This window comes from Musa acuminata, chromosome BXJ1-4 (assembly GCF_036884655.1).
Source record: "Musa acuminata AAA Group cultivar baxijiao chromosome BXJ1-4, Cavendish_Baxijiao_AAA, whole genome shotgun sequence".
Taxonomy (NCBI): Eukaryota; Viridiplantae; Streptophyta; class Magnoliopsida; order Zingiberales; family Musaceae; genus Musa; species Musa acuminata.
The window spans coordinates 37813840-37834970 of NC_088330.1; the positions used below are offsets into that span (position 1 = coordinate 37813840).

At 36.2% G+C, this 21131-nt stretch overlaps 2 protein-coding genes across 2 annotated transcripts; one reads left to right on the forward strand and one right to left on the reverse strand.

Annotated features, from left to right (window-relative positions):
* Window positions 1–65: 65 nt before the first annotated feature.
* LOC135663800 (uncharacterized) lies at window positions 66–12887 on the reverse strand. The gene is made up of 16 exons (XM_065176882.1): window positions 12639–12887; window positions 11938–12040; window positions 10086–10155; window positions 9974–10012; window positions 9742–9859; window positions 9592–9649; window positions 9299–9484; window positions 9158–9218; window positions 8314–8373; window positions 8208–8227; window positions 7952–8017; window positions 5658–5825; window positions 5241–5498; window positions 3604–3816; window positions 547–821; window positions 66–421 (listed from the first exon to the last, which is right to left on the reverse strand). The coding sequence occupies exons 1-16, from the start codon at window positions 12749–12751 to the stop codon at window positions 274–276; spliced, it is 1956 nt and encodes a 651-aa protein (XP_065032954.1). The 5' UTR covers window positions 12752–12887; the 3' UTR covers window positions 66–273.
* Window positions 12888–17542: 4655 nt separating this feature from the next.
* LOC135663828 (calmodulin-like) lies at window positions 17543–19376 on the forward strand. Its single transcript, XM_065176890.1, has 4 exons — window positions 17543–17892; window positions 18512–18669; window positions 18743–18823; window positions 18963–19376. The coding sequence occupies exons 1-4, from the start codon at window positions 17820–17822 to the stop codon at window positions 19095–19097; spliced, it is 447 nt and encodes a 148-aa protein (XP_065032962.1). The 5' UTR covers window positions 17543–17819; the 3' UTR covers window positions 19098–19376.
* The last annotated feature ends 1755 nt before the right edge of the window (window positions 19377–21131 follow it).

The following is a 21131-nucleotide window of genomic DNA, read 5'->3' on the forward strand; positions in this document are numbered from 1 at the left end:
TTTTGAGGTTTATGTCTCAAAACTATCGTAGGCAGGTTTTTCTTAAAACTGTATCCATTTTGCCATTCAAAAACCTTATCCAATCATTAAAAAAATAATTAAAATGATCAGATTTGGGTAGGATCAGTCTGGGACTCATATCTGAATTCAATGGACCTCATCCATACCTACATTTGAAGCAACCTGCTCCAGCTAGGAAGGGGAAGTTGCACACCTAAAGGTGGCTTGCTCATTAGGTTTGTTGGGTTAAGAAAGATGCAAACAATATGGGTCTCAGGGTTCTTGTTTAATCTGATCTTTTCTACTCCAGCAGCATTTGGGAATCAAAACACCATCTTGACGACGTACAACTATGTCCATGTTGTAAAATAACCAGCAAAGGAGCATAACACACAGCAATATACCAACTGGAATTGCCCATCTGCAAGTAGCAAGAGCATAAAGAAAAGAACATTATTAAGGACAGTCATGACACTGGATTACGGAGGAGCTAAGTGCTGTGATGCTGCTTAATTTGATTAAATGAATAGGACTTGGAGAACTTGCCTGTTCAAGACAAGGATGTTGCCGACTATAATCTCCCATGCAGCCACAGCAATTTGAAAGGAAGGACTGTTATGCAGCAACTCTGATGACCCATATATTCTTGTATGCATCTCAAAGTATAGTGAGAAAATAAGCATGATGTAACCACCATATTTTAGTAAAGTAAACTTGAGAGTATGGCCGACTGCAGGAATAGTGATTGAAAGAACCAGCAAACTCAATGTTAGTCTTTGACAGTATTCCTTGAAGAAAAGGGATCGGGATTTTTCAAGCGTCTGAAGAAAAACAAAAGTCAAGATCAGACACAATTCACAGAAATGTCTCCATGCAGACAATGTAGAGAAAATTGAGATTAATAAATTACACATTAAAAACAGTTATCAAAGAAGACAAGAGACATGGAAAAAGACCTTTCAGTGAATCTAGATAATATAAACTTATGTAGATCAAGAATGCCAAATGTCACGAAATGACTAAGTCACACAGCACATGTGGCAAAATACACATTTGCATCTTCTGCTTATCCACAAAATTCTCGCAAGATTGCAGCACAAGGAATCATAAAGACTTTGCCACAGTGAAGCATAGAAACAACAAACTTGCAAACATAACAACGGCCTAGTCCAAGGCCATATCTGTAAAAGACCAGATGGCCAAGTTCAGAAACAAAACTATCACCAGCATTAGCGACTGATTAAGCAGCAGAAAGGAGTGAGTAGCATACAGGTCTCAACCTGCTCCGAAGGATCATGATCCATTAGCTGCTGCTGATTTGTAGATTCTAACAGAAATGTGTAACTTAGCTCATTTCTGAAATTTAGAAAACTCCTAACATACATGAGGAATAGTAGACTGACCAGCTGAAGTCAAAATCTAAAGAATTTAACAGTCAGTCAAAAAGTTTGGGGATCGCAACCAGTACAGGTTCTGTGATGTAAGAGAAACTTAGTTTACCTTTTGTTTAAATAAATTTAATTAGCTAGGGATATTTCACATATGTAATAAGTTGCCACATGTCAACATCCACTTAACGAGAGAAAAAGAAAGCAATTTCTATTAAAATGGAAGTAATCATATTCGATCTTGATTTAAGATGATAGATTTTGACTGAAGATTTTAAATATTCATCTCTATAAAGATGGAAGTCTATTATAAAAAATATCATCAAGAGAGGAAGATTATTTTTCAAATAAAATAAGAAATGTCACCTTCTTCAAGAGAAATAACATATCATATCTTTGATCTAATACAATTATAAGTTTACTTATTTCAATATTTCCTTTTTATCCTTGTACCTAGGCCTATAAAAAGAGGCTAGAACATTGTAATAAAGATCATATGGAACTGGTGCGATATCATAGTTATGTTTCCAATAGTATGATTCCATCGTCCACGTGCAAGATGTGCGAAGGTGCGAAGTTCTCATCCTAGAAGTTCACTCCTTGAGCTAGAGTGGATGTTATCCAATTTTATTGTTTTTTTCTTTCAAATATCATCTTTTCCTTCTCTCTTTAGGTCCTCTATAAAAAAAATCATGGCTACTCATCCCACATCATTCTGATATAAAAATATACTGATTATTTATGCAAATCAATGGATTGGAACAGGCTATGCTCAGTTCACACCCTTTGAAAACCTAGGAGCCCAACTCATCAATAAATTCCTAATTGAGTTGAAATTTGTAATTACTCTACAACTTGATTGACCAAGGATTATCTAAGGATCCCCCTATATTCTTTAATGTCGTATCTCTTACAAGTCATTCCAATCAACAACAGCATGGATGCTATTGAGAGATTTATGCACTGACTGTATAATTTTTTCAGGACACAACAACATTAACATGTTCTAAGTATATATTATATATATAAACACACAAAGAAATACAACTCCCAACAATTTGAGATACGGTATATGGATCTTCCTGTACATTACATTATACTAAGGGCAATATCAATACTCAAAAGAACTTGCTGATTTGTATAAAGACCACAAAAATCTGGTATTCATAAAAATGTCCGGAAAGTATGAAAACTTTTACCATCAGGCTTCATGAAAACCTAATATTTGTCGTGCAATAACGATACAATCTATTGCTATCAAGCATCTGTTGGTTCTCTTACACTTCACAATCAATGAACATCAAGCAATAAACCATGAGAGCAACAAGTGAATCACAAAATGGTGATAATCAGACTCTTGCAAATACAATAATCTTGATGGTGTCACTCAATGATAGTTGCTCAACAAAACAAGGCTCAGTTAGTTTTCTTTCTATAAGAACATTGAAATGCCCATATCGTTCTTCAGTTAATTCTTTTTTTATGTACATTTTCTACAAGTTCTTTGAGAAGTAAAGGATTAAAAAAATCAGTATTGTCCAGACCATATAAGTCGGTTCTGGTCAATATTCATTTTTTTAAATTTTTTTGGTGATAGCAGGCAGTACAAGTTGGTGTATCAATACCATCATACTGGTTACAGGAACCAATATCAAACCAAGATCTAAATCCTTGTCCTGTGTCATGTCTGTCATAGCCCTGAATTTAGAATTGCATTGGTTATGCCCCAAAAAGGACTTGTAAGATTGAAGGGATTATAACTAATAAACAAATTCAAAGGTTTTCCTGAACTGATGTGGGACTGATCATATCGGGTTATTACAATTGGGATCGCAAGTCAACATAGTTTGGTAGAGAGATTACCATAAGGTAAGTCTATATGTAATTCAGTATATATTGCTTAGTATCAACTAAATTTATGCAACTGACATAAATTTGAGCATGCCTAAACCTATTCATTTGAAGTGCCAAGAAAAAAAAATCTTGTCATTTCCCTTTAGCTAAACCTATTCATTTGAAGTGCCAAGAAAAAAAAATCCTGTCATTTCCCTTTACTTTACTAAAGGGAAATGACAAGATTGTATGATTGCACAAGTTCTGATTGTACAAAAAAAGTCCTGTCACTAATTGTACAAAAATATTCAGCACAAGTTCTTCATTGTATCAGGAGATTGTATGATTGCATAGACATGAAATTGGTTATTTAGTGACAAACCTTCGCCATTTTTAGTGCATACATTTCCTTCGATACCCCAACACAATCTCTTTCAAAATTCTGATTGCATCGAGTAAAACTAGCATTGAACTTTGTCATTGAAGGAAGTCTCACTACTAGAAGGCGATCCATTCTATTCTCACAGTCACTCCAGCTGGCTTCACATTGTTTACTTGACTGATATTTGTTTGCTATGATGTGATTTTCATAAACCTGACAATGACAGACACACAAGTTAATAACAAACTAATATAAATAAGCAAGAAAAAATTGACACCCTGTAATTAATAAGTTGCTAATGGTATACATGACACACTATGAGTAATAGCTTAATATGCATGTCCAAAATGTGAGCACCAAAGACCACCATGCCAGTTGTCACTTGTTGGCTCATGCTATGCTATAAAGATAACGACAGTACGTGCTGGAGATGCCAAAAGATTAAGCAAATTTTTTGCATATGTTAGTTGACATAGAAGCAAAACCTGCTAGAAGAACAGTATCAACATGCTCCCATACCAGAAAATGACAATTCTTGCTGAGCAGTAATGCTTACACTAAAAGAGAAGTATCATAACATCTCAGTTACTTCAACTTAAAGTAAAACGATATAAATGACAAGTCTTAAACATAACAAAATTTCTATAAGAGATATTAGTTTTTTTTTTCCAATTTAGTCATCACGACTAATTTCAGTTTCAAGATCCCTACACCTGGTTAGCAATTAGCATCATAATTTCTTTTTTATTCTAAAAGATCAGGTATCATCCAATTTGATAGGAAAGCAGGTATTTAATATTCAAGTTATTTCTTATGTACTAGTCTCCCATTTAAAGAAAACTGCAAGATGCTCAAGAAAATCATGGAGAAGAATTTTATTCTGTGCACTTGATAATATATTTAAAAGCAAAATCATATCTATAATCTAGTTTTAAACTTTGTCACTCATCTTAGATTTCATCTTATAGTTTCTTGTTCTACAACCATCCAAATTCTAAAGGTTTAAAATTGCTTCTAAATGAAGAACATGCCCCTTCAATCCACTAAAATAAAATAATAAAAAAGGAAAAATATTAATTACTTAAAGACTAAAAGGGATCAAACTTCCACCACAGGCAAAGAACAACAGAAAGACATGGTTTAGTATTGGGTTTAAAGACTCTGGAACTTAAAAAGGTTTAGGAGGATTAAAAGAAAGTAAATGGTTCTTTTATACTTTTGAGAAGTATGGTTCTAAGGAAGAAGAATAGGTTACACTTTTAAAAATGGATAATTCACTATGATGAGTGGAAAGCTCTTATATATTCCACATTGTCACTTTAAATCAACTCGAGGGACAGCATGAATATGTTCTTAGGAAAGAATCAAGGAACTACTCTGCCAATCCTAAAGATTTTTGGAATAATATGCAAAATGCACTAGAATTTTGCACTTCTAAACTGCAGCAATTTATAACCACATTGTTAAATGTCAAAATGTTTCCTGAAGTTCCTCTCCTAAATTGCTAGCGATACTTCCATGGTAGCAGTAACATAAGGATTCCTCCCGCCTGTATGAGGAAATGGAGCAGAGTACAAAGCAAATGCAATTCTTGGAGGTTTTCTACCAGTAAATTTAACAATGAGAACCAACTTAACCTTTTTTATTTCATCATTGAATTTCTGAAGAGATTCTTTAGCATTGCGCCTACCAAAAAGTTGTTGATCTAACAGCTTTTTCGCTTCGGCCTTTGACACCTCATGAGCCAACTGCAGCTTGTTCTCTGGTACAGGTAGCTGCAACTTGGACATCCCTTGACTGTATAACTTCAAGCAGCGTTCAAGAATTGCCTTATTAAATACTTCCACAATTGAACCTGTAGATGGAATTTCACCTTTATTCAAGGCATCAAGAGTCTGCAAAAACCCATGTATATAATGGTAAGAGATATGGAAGCCTACAAGTATAAAAGACTGTGTCCAGTTTCAGTTTTGCAAGTAAAAACTGCATACATCATAAGTAACAATAATACCAGATGGATAGTTGATTAGGAGCACAAAGACATGCAAAAGCACCTGCTTCAGGAAAGCTATGAACTCCTTTCCATTTAGAGTTTTCCCCTGCACGATCTTGGGACGTATAATGGATGTAACAAGTTGTTTAAAATGCTCCCTGTTTTGCACATACAATGGATCCAGTTCAGTGTCCTTCATGTCACAAAGTTTTGTCCTTTGGAGATGAGGCTGCCATAATTTTCAAGGATTCTGATAAGGAACATAGGAAATTAAGTGCATGATACAAATATTTCAATGAGTAACTCATATATAAACAAATAACAGGTGACTTCTGAGTGCATTCTGCATAGCACACCAATGATGGGGGTTTTGACATTCTACTAATGGGACTATGACCTTATATAATACCGACTTCAGATGTGTACCCAATTGAAAAAAGAAAACATAAATAAATAAAGAAATTTCGAGTCCCAACCATTGAAAAGACACAATCAACCATGAAGCTTGGATGCTCAAATCACGTCAAGTCCATTAGAGTACTTGTTTGAATACTGATGCTTGTCAGATATTTCCTGATATAAGCACTAGATATCCTGCTAAGATGTTGTATTTCAAAGAGGGAGTTTTTAACTATTTTGTTGCATCTCTATGCAGAATTTTTTAAAGAACACTCAATAATTTCTGGTGCTCTCAAAGCAGATATTATATTCTGCTGTTACTGAGGGCCATCACATCTATTAACTTACAACATTGCTTGAATCACTTTTTTTTTCCAAAAAGAAGAAGATTATATTATGATCTCAAAAGTCTGGAATGAAAAAACCCTCTGCATCAGAGGTAACAAAATTACACAATTCAGGATGAAGATTTCCCTGCCACCAAAAGGTGGACTTGGATGTCCTAGCAAACTGCACAATCCAGTTTGCTGCGCTGTTTGCTTCTCTGAAGAGTGAAGATATTTTTGAAGGTGACTGCTTCAAACTTCTCAGACAGAATCTGAATGTCTTTGCACAAGTTGAAAAGCTTCCAGAGTGGAAAGTGATTTTCCAACAAGTGCTTATGTATCTTGGTGAGCCTTTTTGCATATAAGAATGAGGGCATTTGTATGCAAATTAGGACATTTGTATCTGGAGATGAGGCTGCCATAAATTTCAAAGCTCAGCTACTGCTTGAATCACTTAAAGCATGATACCTTATGTATTAGAGCGACAACTAAAGTAGTGTTAGTTATACACATAATTATAAAAAAATTCATGCTAAAATATTGTTTTCGTTTTGAACTTTAGATCTTGTTGCTTGCTGAAAGATGGAAACTACAAACCATAAAGCATATTGAGGCTTGGACTACATTCAGTGCATTTGCATCCTAACAGGTATCTCACAATCAGATTTACTATGAATGACTTCTGTACAACTGGAAACAATTTCCATGCCCGGCAGCACTTATGCATGTTAAGCCTAGTTAGAAGGTCAATCAGCAATGAATGATGTGATAATTATGTAAATAAATTGGCAAGTTTTTATGGGCTGTAGTCTTCCATAGCAAATCACATTTTTTGCATAATTTTATAGTTGTTAGAGATCTTATTTCCTAATAGCTTAAAAATGTTCCGAAAAAATGGCTATCCAACTAAAGCATAGAACCATATCTGGAAAAAATATTAGGTGAAAGATTAAAGGTGTTAAAAGGGGTAGAGAGACCAGATACCATTGCCTTTGCCTTGGATCCACTTGTCAACCCCATTAATCCTTTATTCATCTTAAACATGAAGGAACACGTTAGAGCTTATGTATCATGGTGAGCCCTTTTGTAACAAACAAAGCTTTTGGAAAGTGATTTTCCAACGAATTGTTGAATCAGTTGTAATGTTGGAGTTTAGAAGGTGGCACATATGGATGAACTAACAGTTCTACTCTATTCTTTTCTCAGGATTAGATGCCTATAAAAAAATTTCAGACTGGGGGTTGTTGCATTATTGCATTAGGAAAAGAACATTATGACTAATATCAGACATAAATAAGTCTAACAATACTGCATAAATAAGTTTGAAGATACCGTATTCAAAATTAAATAAGACAAATCTGGACTTAAGCAGATCAGAGAAAGAAACCTCAAATTAAACAACCATAATTGGTTTCTTGATATTGTCCTAGATAATGTTTGTTGAACACAGTCCATCTTCCATCAGCAATAATAAAATCAGGCCAGAACACTGAATTAGCAAACTTTGACTATGAGAAAAGGGAGATTTACAATCAAAGAATTATGCAAAGACTCTGAATCTCAACTCACATAATCATTGACATGGAATTAACAACATATATACTGCCAAGGGAAGCTAACAAAGCAATACCTGTGGCAAGCCAAAAGCAGAGATATTGTTGGCCATTCTTGCCAAAGACTTGTGAATTTTGTTGACCTGATTCACCAAACAAGAATAGTTATTTTTTTCAAAGCAAAGATGGGGGAACCCATCAATCTCTACTTAATTAAGAATGAAATTGATTTTAGAAAGAAACCCCAGAGGCATTGAGAAGAAGCATAAGCACAGCAAATAAAGATATTGTTTGTTAATGTATTGATTTTCACATGGTGATTAAATACAATACCTGATCAATGTTCTTATCTCCTGCAATAACAAAAATATTCTTGGGTAAATTCATATGACATTAGAAACATCAAATGCACATGAAACTAGTACTAAATCAGACTGACCACTTTTATTTGGAACTGGCCTAAGTCCTTCGTTCACCATTTCTTGAACAGAACTCCCTTCTATTTGATTGAAATCAACAATTTTGGTGAATAGAAAAATTAAGAATATAGGTAATATTCCAACACATAGTTATATAGTTAACAAAAAGAAAAAAAGTTTACAATATATAGAATGGAATGGATGTGGGACTGCTACTTTACTGAACAGAAGTGATATAGGTGGTTTGACTTATATAGTAGAAGTGGTTTAAGCTGGGCATTATCTCTTTAGAAAAAGAAAAGGATAGAGACCTTGAATATTACCACCATACCAATAGCTATACAAACACATTTGAGAAAAGAAAATGTGTTTGAATCCCAATAAACAGGAATAATAAACTAATTCATTGATTCTGCAAACTTAATCTCTTTAAATTGTTTCTTGATTTGTTGTCATAGACAATTTTTTCTACAGTTCCGTCTTATCCTACCCCTAGCAAAGTTGCTCTCTGGGAGTCATCAAGGATCATGCTCAAACTTCAAATGTTTTTATTGCTTGGATCAGCATCAGTGATTTAATTTGATTGGAAATTATGCATATGTTTTTTTTCATATAATGAAATTTTGCGACCAAGAATTAGTGATTGTCTTTTAGGGACTTTATCCACCAAAAGATCTATGAAATTCAGACAGTCTTTTAGTATTATGATTTCCACTATCTGCTAGGGTGATTAGACAATTTGTTGACCCTTTGTAGATATTTTTCTAATTAACCAATCATGGACCATTGGCATCATTTATACTGCAAATATGTTATCAATGCACAATTTATTCCCAACATCTAAGGAGGAAAGCATCAACTTACGCAGATAATCTCGTTGGATAAGCCACAAGAGCTTAGCAGGCTCAAACACAACCTCTTTCCCCTATACAAGTGGCAAAGACCATAAATGACACCAAGAAGATAAATATCATTCTATAGCAACAAGTGTTACCAATACATTACCTTCATTCTGAGCTCCATAAAGTAACATATGAGCAAACCCAAAGTGGTCAGATAGGAAAAAATAAACAAAATTAGTTCCAGTGAAGGGTTCTGACAATAACATAATTCTTCAAAAACAGACCTCCCATAGAATTCTTCTGCAATTTCAACAGCAAATGATAGCCTAGATATATCTGCCTCACGAACCTACAACATGATCCACGAAAACCAAGAAAATTAGGCCATCTGAACATTATCTTATAAACTTAGTAGTTATATAGGCAGATGAACTTTACACCAGATAGAAAACAAACCGTCTCTGGTAGATTATAAATAAGCACAGAACTGATCAGTGTCGCCAGAGCAAAGATCCTGCAATTGAATATTAACGGATTAGAGAAAAAATAAAAGGAAACAAACCTGCTTTCGAAAGCAAAATTCGTTGGCCGAATTTCCAATATTACCTATCATCGTATACATTTGATTTCCTCACATTTTCAAATCCTTCAGTATCAAGGTACAGGACGGATACTTTTGATCCATCAATGACCACTTCTACTGGGATACCCCAAACCCACAAACCTACATCAAAACACGCCTGCTTAGCAAAGAAATGAATTCTAACTGAAGAAGAAGACGGCATACATCGATGGCTACAGAAAAACAAGCACAAAAGGGAATCACTGCATCTCAAACCTTTGGTTTTAGCATGACGCATGTGCCCAACTTCAAAACCTGCACATGAGAAGTGGTCGCGGGATGAGAAGAGATGAGTGATTCGTCGAAGGGAGAGAGACGAGAATCGCACCTTCATTGCAAGGGAGGGAGAGGAGCTGGTTGAGAAGGAAGGATTTGCCTGAGCGGTAAGGGCCGATCACCTGCGATTACAAATCATGGTTAGGGGAACCCAAAAAGATCCAAGACAAACGACGCCCATTGCGAACTGAATCAACGCAACCGTAAGAGTTGCTTTCCGATTTATACCCGTCACACACAAAGTAACAAACACGTTAAGTGAATCCATCCGATGGGCCAAAAACTGGTAAGAACCGATGCCATTCAAGAAAGCCAATATTATACTAAATTTTGAATTAGACCATGGATTATAAAACCGAACCGATAAGCGACCCGATCAAGTTTCGGATCCTTGGGGGCACTAATCGGATCTGTGGGCAACTGGTCTGACCACTTGTTTAGTTAGAAAATAATTTGGGATGTACAAAATAATTCAAAATTATATGTAATAAAAATATAAAATTAATAAAAGTAAACAATCATATACAAATGAAAATAAAATCTCAATAGTATTATTTAAGATAAAATTAATAAGTATGATTTTTCTAAAAAAAATTCTCTTTTTGAACTTTTACAAAAGGTGTTTAAATTTTTAGTTTTAACATTTGATACCCCTTATTTTATATAATACACATGATACTCGTTGTTACCTTCATCTCACTATAAGATTTTACCACAATAACTTGTCATCTTTTAGTGGCCACCTTTGTCTCATTGCAAAGCCCCTCCATACAAGGCTTCAACCTTGTTCTTGGGATTTTCTATCCTTGATATTGACTAGTACTTTAATTTTGTAACTATTGTCCTCTTCAACTTTCATTAATGGAGCTACCTTGACTAAAATACGGAGGGTGATGAGAAGTCATCAACATCCATAATGTTTGCATCGATGAGAAGTCAAGCAAGGATATGGTTAATGTTAGTGAGAGGAGGATATTGATAGTAAAGTCATCGTCATCTTCGTCAAAATAAATGGATATGAGGCAATGGAAGTTGACAATAGAGGCGTCAACAACGATGAGAGTAAGGGCCTTGTGATGATGTCTTAACAGTAACAAATAAGAGCGAACCGAAGACAATGGACGAGGATGCGATAGTAATGGCAAACGATAGTCTTAGTAGCGATAACATAGACAAAGGTAAAGGTAGAGACAATGGGACGATGAGAGATATTTTGGATATTAGAGAAAAAGATTATCAAATAAAAAACTAAAAATTAAGAGTTCCTTCCGGAACCATCCAAAAAGAGGGTACCAACGTCATAAAAATTACGAAAGTGAAATACAATTCAATTACTTAAATAAGAATATTATTATGAATGTAAGATATATAACCGTTAGCTACGTAATGAAAGTTAAGATAAAACTTATGTTAATAAAACAAAATATAACAAGAAGATGACCTTAAGAGGATTGATATGAATGTAAGACACATGTATAATGAAAGTTAAAGTGAAACTTGTGCTAATAAAATAAAGTATAATAAGAGAAAAAATGAGATGACCTTAGGAAGAAGAGACCGAGAGAAGTGGAGCGGATCATAGATGGATGGACGATACCCTGAATAGAAGATGTGGAAAGCATAAGCGAGAGGAGGTGAAAGAAGAAACACAAGAGGGTAGACACAAAGAACAGCAGTGGAGGAAGATAAATAGCCGGAGGGGAGAGGAAAGAAGAGAATCAATCAGATGAAATTACTTACCAAATTCAAAATTGACATAAATATCTTATAAAATAAATAACAGAAAAAATCAAGTTAAGAATAAAGTGACCAATTACCGATATGGTACAGCTCTCAGTATGGATGTATAGAAATTTTCTGTTTAATGTATATACTTGTGTAAAGAGACCAAATGCAAGACTTACTGCAACAGCAGCTACTGGGGTTGTGATATCTTGAATTGCCTGGAGACCTTCTCTCGCAAGACGGAGTCTGATGTGATCTGGATCTGGCTGCAATATAGGAAACCTGCAACATATGCATCAAGTTAAGCCACCAAGAGAGAGAGAAGCCAAGAGAGCAATCAATCCAAGAGGCATCATTTTTCTTACTGCAAGGGAAAAAAGAATTTATAGACTTATGTATGCATGTTTTGTGTAGGATCAAAAGATTTGCAGATTAGTCAGCGAGGTGGAAGATGAGTTTTATGAAGAAGAAGAAGAAGAAGTCAGCAAGAACCAGCTTCTAGCAGTAAGGAAGAATCCAATGGGAAAACGATGCGTCATGGGACATCAACTTTGTCAAGGGATTCTTTCCTTTTGTTTTTATTTGTATTTGAACTGAACGAAGACTCATCGAAGAGTTGGTCAACACCCAACTTGAGGCTTAGAAAAGCTGAGCTCTGCATGCGGCTGACAGGAAAACCATATACAAGAGAATGTGATGCTTCAAGGAAAAGAAAGATCTGAAAGAGGCAATCATCATAATCATGAGCTTGCGCTCGTTTCTGCGCTGTGACTAATGATGCGCAACTTCTACCATGGATCAAGGATCATCCTTTCATGGCACAGGGATGTGTCGATACCTTGTTGACAAGACACAGGACGAAGGAGAAGATGGAACTTACGCTCGGCGGTAATACTTTGATCCAGAAGAAGAAGAAGAAGAAGAAGCAATAGATGCGAAGCAGCAGCCCAGAATCACCGCCCAGAACCCTGACACTGTCGAAGAAGCACCCATTTCGTCTCTCTGCTGCAGCTCCCAAGGGATCAAACGGAGGAGCTACCTCTATGATGTGAGAGAGAGAGAGACAACGAAGGAAGGAGGAGAGAAGCATCTCCCACTCCACTCACAGCCCAGCAACTGTGCAAAAACTAGTCAACGATTGTTTTTTAGAACAAAACCTTGTCACATCTTATCCTCCAGAAAACAGAAGGCTGTTCATGGTCAAAGGAGCATTTAAATTGTCTTCTCCGTGTATTGTGGATCTTGTTTAGCAACTCTCAAAAGGTATCATGATTTAAATTGTCTTTTCCATGGATTTTATTTACCATGCATGCGGATCTTGCATATATTACAATGGCATCATGGTTGCTAGTAAGAAAGGGTGACTGCACATGAATACAAATAAGGCAAAGGAAGGTTTACATATTTAACGTATTTCCCACTATATATATATATATATATATATATATATATATATATATATATATATATAATATCTCTCATTACCATTCATCCAAAACTTTGATATCTAGTTTGAGCTAAAAATATTTAAAAATTTTAATATTCATATTAATTATTTAAATATTTATATTTAAAGAATTCAATATTCATCTTCATTAGCCCAAAGCCAACAGGAAGGGCCCAAGGAGGACTATACCTCCTTGGGCGACTAACCACTTGTGATCGATTGAGTTCAAGACAACTAACTATTGACATAATATCTGAGCAAATTCATGACACTTGTGACATTTTTAGGTGTAGACCATCGCATCTTTACATAGTATGGGCCAGTAAAACTCCTGTCAAAGTAACTTGAAGGCAAGAGTTTGCTCGCTATGTACTTTCCACTAATACCTTCATGCACCTCGGCAAGCACCGCTCACCCTCTTGGAGAGTCAAGCATATAAGGAGTTTTATGAAATACCATTCTTGGTGATGCTTGACTCCCAACTTGTGTTATAGGTGATCATTGATTATGAAATACCATGCTTGGTGATGCTTGACTCTTCGGGCCACTATAGAGTCAATTGGGAGTGTCTTATCTTTCTTATAGTGTCGGATCTCATCCATCCAGCTGTGTTCCTCCTCGACCATAGTCACATTGAGCTTTTCAATAGTTTAGGTGGATAGCATCTCAACTAATGGTTAGAGTCTAGGTAGATGCCAATTGGGCACCTGCTTAGGTATTTTCTTTATGGGAAACTCAAAACACATAGAGTCGAGAGAAGCTTAGCTAATCTTTGCACCTTTGTGAGGTATTTTATCATGGTCATATCTCGGGCTTCGTAGTTCCCCTCCACTGGGCTCATGACTAGTTGTGAGTCACAAAACACTATCAAATCTTGAACTTGGAGTTCTTGAGTGCGTTAGAGTCCTAAGAGGAGTGCCTTATACTCGGCTTTATTGTTGAAAAATTTGAACTTGAATTAAAGTGCTTTCTCATACACTTATTGGTTCAAGCCTTCCAAGACAAGGTCGACACTGCCTCTCGCTGATGTGACTAAGCCATTAACAAATAATGTCTATGTCGTGGGGGTATGTTGTCATCTTTAGGTAGGGGAGTTAGCACCAAGATAAAATCTACTAATGCTTGGGCTTTTTTAGTAGCCCTCGACATATACGATATGTTAAACTCGCTTGACTCTACAGATAATTTCAATAGTCACCCTGAGACATTAAACCTAGACAGAACTTGTTTGAGTGGCTAGTTGATGATGACCTATATGACATGCACTTGAAAATATGGGCGAAACTTTCTTATCGCGAGCACTAGTGCAAATGCTAATTGTTCAATAGCCAAGTATTGCTCCTTGGGCCCACTCAGGACGTAGCTGACATAGTAAGTATGCTTTTGAATTCTCGCATCATCTTGAACTAGCATAGAGCTAACAACCAAGTCGATGATAGCAAGGTAGAGACCGAGGGGTTCTCGCAAGATGAAGAAGAGTTGTGATAGTTGGGCGAGATAGTAATTTAGTCTTTCGAAAGCCTCCTGGCACTCCTGTGTCCATAAGAAACCCTTTATGTTATTTAGAGCATGAAAGAATGACTAGTACTTGTTATCTAATTAGGATAGGAACGACTCAGTATTGCTATTTGCCCCGTTAGCTATTGGACTTCTTTGGCGAATTGAGATGGATGCACTTCCAATATAGTTTATATCATTTTGGGGTTTGCATCTATTCTCCTCTAGTGCATTACAAACCTAAGGAACATCTATTCTCCTCTAGTGCATGACAAACCTAAGGAACTTTCCTGAAAGTATACTTGGTCATATTAAAGTGCATGTTGTGCCTTTTTAAAGACTTGGAATGTCTCAGTCAGGTCTACCAAATGCGAGTCGATCATTTTGCCCTTAACTATCATATTGTCTACGTATACTTCGATATTCCTCCCAATTTAGTACTTGAATATTTTATTCACTAACTTTTGGTATGTTGCATCTACGTTCTTTAACCCGAATGACATGATTCAATAGTAGTACATGCCTCGATTGGTGATGAAGGACATGTGTTCTCATTATCTAATTATACTCCAAGAATGCATCCATAAAGGTAATAAGCTCATCGAAATGATATCGATTAGTTGATCAATACGAGGGAGTGGATAACTATCTTTCGGATACACCTTATTAAGATTGATATATTCAACCCACGTTATAAGTACAAAATTTGTGAGCCTATGGATATAATGTTTGATTGATCGTACCTCTAGTTTATGTTAGGATCATAAGCAATGCTGAAAAAGAGTCCTATTGTTTCCTAATAAGTGACTAGAACATCGATTGAAATCTAAAAAAATATATTTTTGATATTTTACAGATATCAAGCTGGTCAGAAATTATTAGAACTCGTTGAAAAGTGACTGATCCACATGCAACATCAAAGGCAAGAAGTGCACAAGACCATTCTGGAAACATGAGATATGGAAAGGCTTTAGGTATCTGATTGAATAATGTCGTAGGTCAGAAGAAGAAGAAGAAGAAGAATAAGAAGAGGCAGAAGTAGATTAAATTTATTCTAGAATATCTTTAAACAATGATCGATAAAGATGAACATCTATTTCCAATCATCTACCAGCAGCCTATGTGAGCATGAGATATGAGGAGAATAATGTTGTGTGAGTCTATATCTTAGGTGAACCTATATCCGAATAAAGATCATTATGTGAGCATCAGATATAAAAAGACTTCATCTGCTTGAACAATGTTGTAGGGGTGAAGAAGAAGAATAAGAAGAAAAGAGAAACTCATTCTGGAGCATGTTCGCGCATTGATTGATGAAGATGGATATATATTTCTAATCCTCTACCAGTAGCTATATCAGTATGAGATATCAAAAGACTTGATCTCTTCGGTCTCACCAACACAAACAGCTTAGTATTTCGTTTAGATCCATTTGTGTTTTATCTCCTGTTTTCCTATTTCCTTCTTTTTTGTGTTAGTGAAAACTTACTCCGGTGTTGCTGTTCCGACACAGTAAAAGCATGGAGAGCAGCAGTAGATCGATGGACGAGTTTGATGAACACAAACTCCAAACTGGTGTTAGATTTCTGATCTCATTTATCTCCAGTAGACTTAGATGTGGCCTTGCTGGATGATTGGGGTCATGCCCTGTTCTTGAACCAAGGAAGGGGGAGCAACCACAAATCTTATAGACACCAATCCAAGTTGATCTGCTCTTGCAGATCACGACTTGGATGGGACAGCATGAGTCGATTCAGATCACATGAACAACGTAACATGAGTTTGCCTACATGGCTGGAATCGAAGGCACAAAGCCAATCTTTTTGCAGGCAAATATAAAGCTCCGAAACCCGTAAAGCTTACGCGTCCAACATACGAATCCATCATATAAATGCATGTCGGATCCGGGTTTCGGATTCGTGGAGCCCGTCTACACTCCGAACTCCCACAGGTGTGGCGTCGGGAGTGCGTGGCAAAGGAAGTCAATGCCGACGCGACAAAGCTCGAGGAAAGCGCGTGTCACGTGCGGCGTGGCCTGTCCCCGTCAGCGGCGATCTCGTTCCACGCACCCAAGTCAAAGCCGCGGATCTGCCCCGGGGCAAAAGTAGTTGCAGCGAAATGACCATTCTGTCCCGTATCCACAGTGCCATATACACATTATACCCTTCTGGTAATACGGATAAATATAAGGCTTTAATGATCTTTTTAAAGGAATTTACGTTGATTTTTTTTTAATGCTACGACAGAGGCGAATTAAGATACGAACAATTTAACAGCTTGCATAAATAAATCGCCTGATTCACATCCCCAAGAAACACAAATCGTATATCAATCGTGCTTTGAGATGCGTGCAAAAGATCTGATCTGACATTATTAACCCTGTATTAATAATCTTAGAAAGAAATAAAAATCCAAACTAATCCAAGATGTGGTTTCCATTTTCTCGGTCTGATCAACCGATTCGATTGGAATTGCATAACTATGCTAAAGAATAGATGATGCACTCCAAAATTTTCATCATGCAGATTTGTAGGACAGCGATAGCCATATGGTTAGTCTAAACAAAATCAAACTTGGAGAGCATGGCGTTCAAAAGTCTGGCATTTATGTCAAACACCTCGTCATCAAGGCTTGGACTTGTGCTGCTTCTTCCCTTCACTTCCTGTCTTCTCGATGTCCAACCTCCAGCTGTTTCACAGCTGGACCGTAAGAAGGACAGCCTCTAAACAAAGAGAGAGATGTCTGAGGGGAAACAAGTGAGCATAGGATTTAAAACGATGAAGGATTCTTCTTGGAGGGGAAGAAGGGGACAGAGGGAAGCTGCCAAAGAGTGGCCACTGAACAAGACCCAGTGCTTAGCATTAGATATAATCCGTTGCTTGTCCTTTCTTAATCTTTTGGATTCAATCGTCAAAAAGATTATATCTCTGGCTTGTTGATTGCTATTCAATCGCAGGGAAGTCAAAGCCACATTGAAGTTCTGAGCAGTGCCTCGCCATTGCCATCTGGCCTATAAAATGGTCAGCATACGCTGTCGGCTCTTTCCATCTCACTCCGCCAGCCAAAACCCAGCAGGACTTCTCCGCTCTTTCTCTTGTTGCTGTAGAGAGTTTTGACATGGATATCCTCACAGACGAGCAGATTATTGAGTTCCAAGAAGCTTTCTGCCTCTTTGACAAAGATGGAGATGGTTTACTTCTCTCTCTCTCTCTCTCTTTTCTTTGATTGGGTTGGGAATAGTGTGTGTTATATGTGTATTGAGTTTGAAGTAAAGCGATTTTATTTATTGTTTGTGGTATTACTATAACTTTGTTTGGGTTCTTATTCTTGGGCTAAGCAGTTGGAATATATTGATTTATTGTGGTTCAGCATTTTTGTGTTTTATTAATTGATTCATCATTCATCTATTTTCTTCATCTCAACATATTAATTTGATTACTCATTCTCATAATCTTTCCTACATCCTAAATGGTTTGAGGTTGTGTCCGATTTTTGGATCCTCTTGTCCATATCTTCTTTCTTGTCTCCTACTTGAATCAAACCGATTAAATTATGTATGATTTTTTTATGCTCCCCCATTGTAAAATAAATATTGAAAATATATAATATAATTTATTTTAAAATTTCACATAAATTATTGAAAATACTGAAAATTCCAGCCACCTCTTTTTTTTTTCTTCTTCTTTTTATTTGCTTGGAGTCTTTTGCTTAGACATGAGAAGAGATTATCTATCTTCATTTCTTTAGTTGTTGTGTTTAACCTGCCTCTAAATGTAAATGTTCTCTTTTACCTTTGATTGGTTTCACAGGATGCATCACACTGGAAGAGCTAGGCACAGTCATCAAATCACTGGGTCAGGACCCAAGTGAAGAAGAGCTGCAGGAAATGATCAGGGAAGTTGATTCGGATGGCAATGGAACTATAGAGTTTGGGGAGTTTTTGAATCTAATGGCCAGAAAAGTGAAGGTAAATGTCTGAGGTCAACCACCCACCAAGTCTCAGCCTATATGATCTCTCGATAATGTTCCACCCTCTGCAGGAGACTAATATAGAGGAAGAACTCAAAGAAGCTTTCAAGGTCTTTGACAAAGATCAAAATGGCTTTATCTCAGCTGCTGAGGTGAACTTAAAGACACTTTTTCTGTCTTCTCTTCTGCATGCTTTCCTTTAATTACTTCTTCTTGTGCTCGAATGATCACCAAGAATTTACTTTTTGAATCTATCTTCTCCATTCTACTGATCATATACAGTTCTTGCAGCTGAGGAATGTGATGATAAACCTTGGGGAGAAGTTGACTGATGAAGAGGTGGATCAAATGATTAGAGAGGCTGATCTGGATGGAGATGGGCAGGTGAATTATGAGGAATTTGTGAGAATGATGATGGCTGTCTGATTCATCTGTTCAAATGGAACATTTTGGATGATGCACATCTGAATTCCCAGGCCCTGTTTCAAGAAACCACAGCTTGTTAATGTTCTTTTGTTCCAGTAGCAAATATAATCCTAAATGCTAATTTTTTTCTTCCAAATTGTGTCCAACAAAGTGAATCTACCTTCTGATCTGATTTAAGAATCTGAAACATCTTTGATCAAGTGAGATTGTGCAAGAAAAGTATGTACAAGAGGAGAAGCTGACAGAATTACAAACAAAAGTTACCATCATTCATTCTCATATTGATCTACTTTTCCTGGTTTTATATTTATGATCAAAGCTTTTTTACATGATCCTGAGAAACAAATGAAAGAACATGGGGATGTTACCAGCATGTCTACTGTACACTTCAACAAATCTTTTAAACTGCATTGGAAGCTCAATCTACAGAGCAAATATCCTTGAAAGAGCATATCCATCACATCCACTGTATTGTAGCATAACATAAATGTATGAACTGTATGGAATGATTGAATCAACAATGTAACATATGGCACAATAGTTCATAGGGCACATCTGTTCTAACAATAGGAGTACAAACTCGAGGAAATTGGAACATGAACAAATCTTTATCAGGATATCAGCAACTTTTTGCTGATAACAAACAACCCTTGACTTTTTCCCAAATACTATTAACCAGTCCACAGCAATCAAACTCAGATCAAAAGTGGGCAAGTTGAATTTTAGGAACATCCACATCTCCTAGTCCTTGCAACAGGAAACTGATATTTGTTTTTATGTACAAGGCTTGAGTTTATAGCCCATTAGGTTCTTGATTCCTGTACTTATATGAAGAACAAACGCAGTAAATCATTTTTTTTTTATTTTGACTATGCTGAAAGGAAACTATATTTCCTATTCCATGGAATAATAACTTCTATCCCAGACTATAAACAGAATCCACACCCAAATTGATTTATCATTTTCTGATGGATCATCCTATTAGTCCAAATGTTTCTTTTTTCCACTTCTTGAAAGAAATTTTTGTCATTGAATAGTACAGTACAGAACAAGGAAAAAAAAGGTCAACATGATACAGGGAATGCAAGAAAGTCTTAGCAAAATACTAATGCTTAAAAGATGGTTAATGCTCTGCAAAACAAAAAAATGCAGAGATTACAGCACCATATTCTACATCTTTTTCCAAAAATTAACTAAACCTGTTGGCCAAAGTTGGACCATAATTACTTGATCCAATCTTTGGTGCAAAAGTTCAGTTCTGAACAAATCAATCGCAGTCATGATCAGAAACCAGCATAGTATCAGTTGAAGGTTCATATATGTCAACTTTTAGCTGTAAGGAAAGTGATTCTTCATTCTGACTCCTAATGCTGAAGTGAATGGTCATGGCTGTGTGCTGCAACAAAACTTCTCTGCAGAAGAATGCACACATTGACTTTTGGTGTGATCTGGAGTAGGTTTTGGAAGAATTTCAGGTCATTTTCACTCGTTGAAACTTGGGTTACATGGAGACCTCTTTTGCAAAGGAGATTTAATGCTTTCTACCCCTTAATTTTCTTCAGTATTAACTTAAGATAGATTAACCTTAAGCTAATACTAATAGCACGGGTTTGGGACAATTAATGATAGGAAAAGAGATTCTCATGTTGGGGCTGAAACAAATTTAGGTACCTAAAGAAATAGTCAGTTCGAAAAAAGATTGGGTGATATTGATATCCATTGTTACTCCTAGGAAGAGGCAGATTGGTTTTTTTCTGAACTTGTGCCTATTTGATCCATTGATAAGGATGCTTGTTAATCAAATTTGGGCCAAATATCTATAAGAAAATAGATTATTACACTAGTATCACATGTACAGTTTTGAGTGTCAGCATATTTTAAAAGACTATATATATAGACCATGTTTTAATACAGACCATATCTTCAGTGGAGCAATTATCTGAGAACTATTGGAGTCATACAAGAGTACTGAGATGAGAAGCCAAACAGATGGTTTCCAAAAGACTAATAATATAGTTATGTTCCAGAGATCAA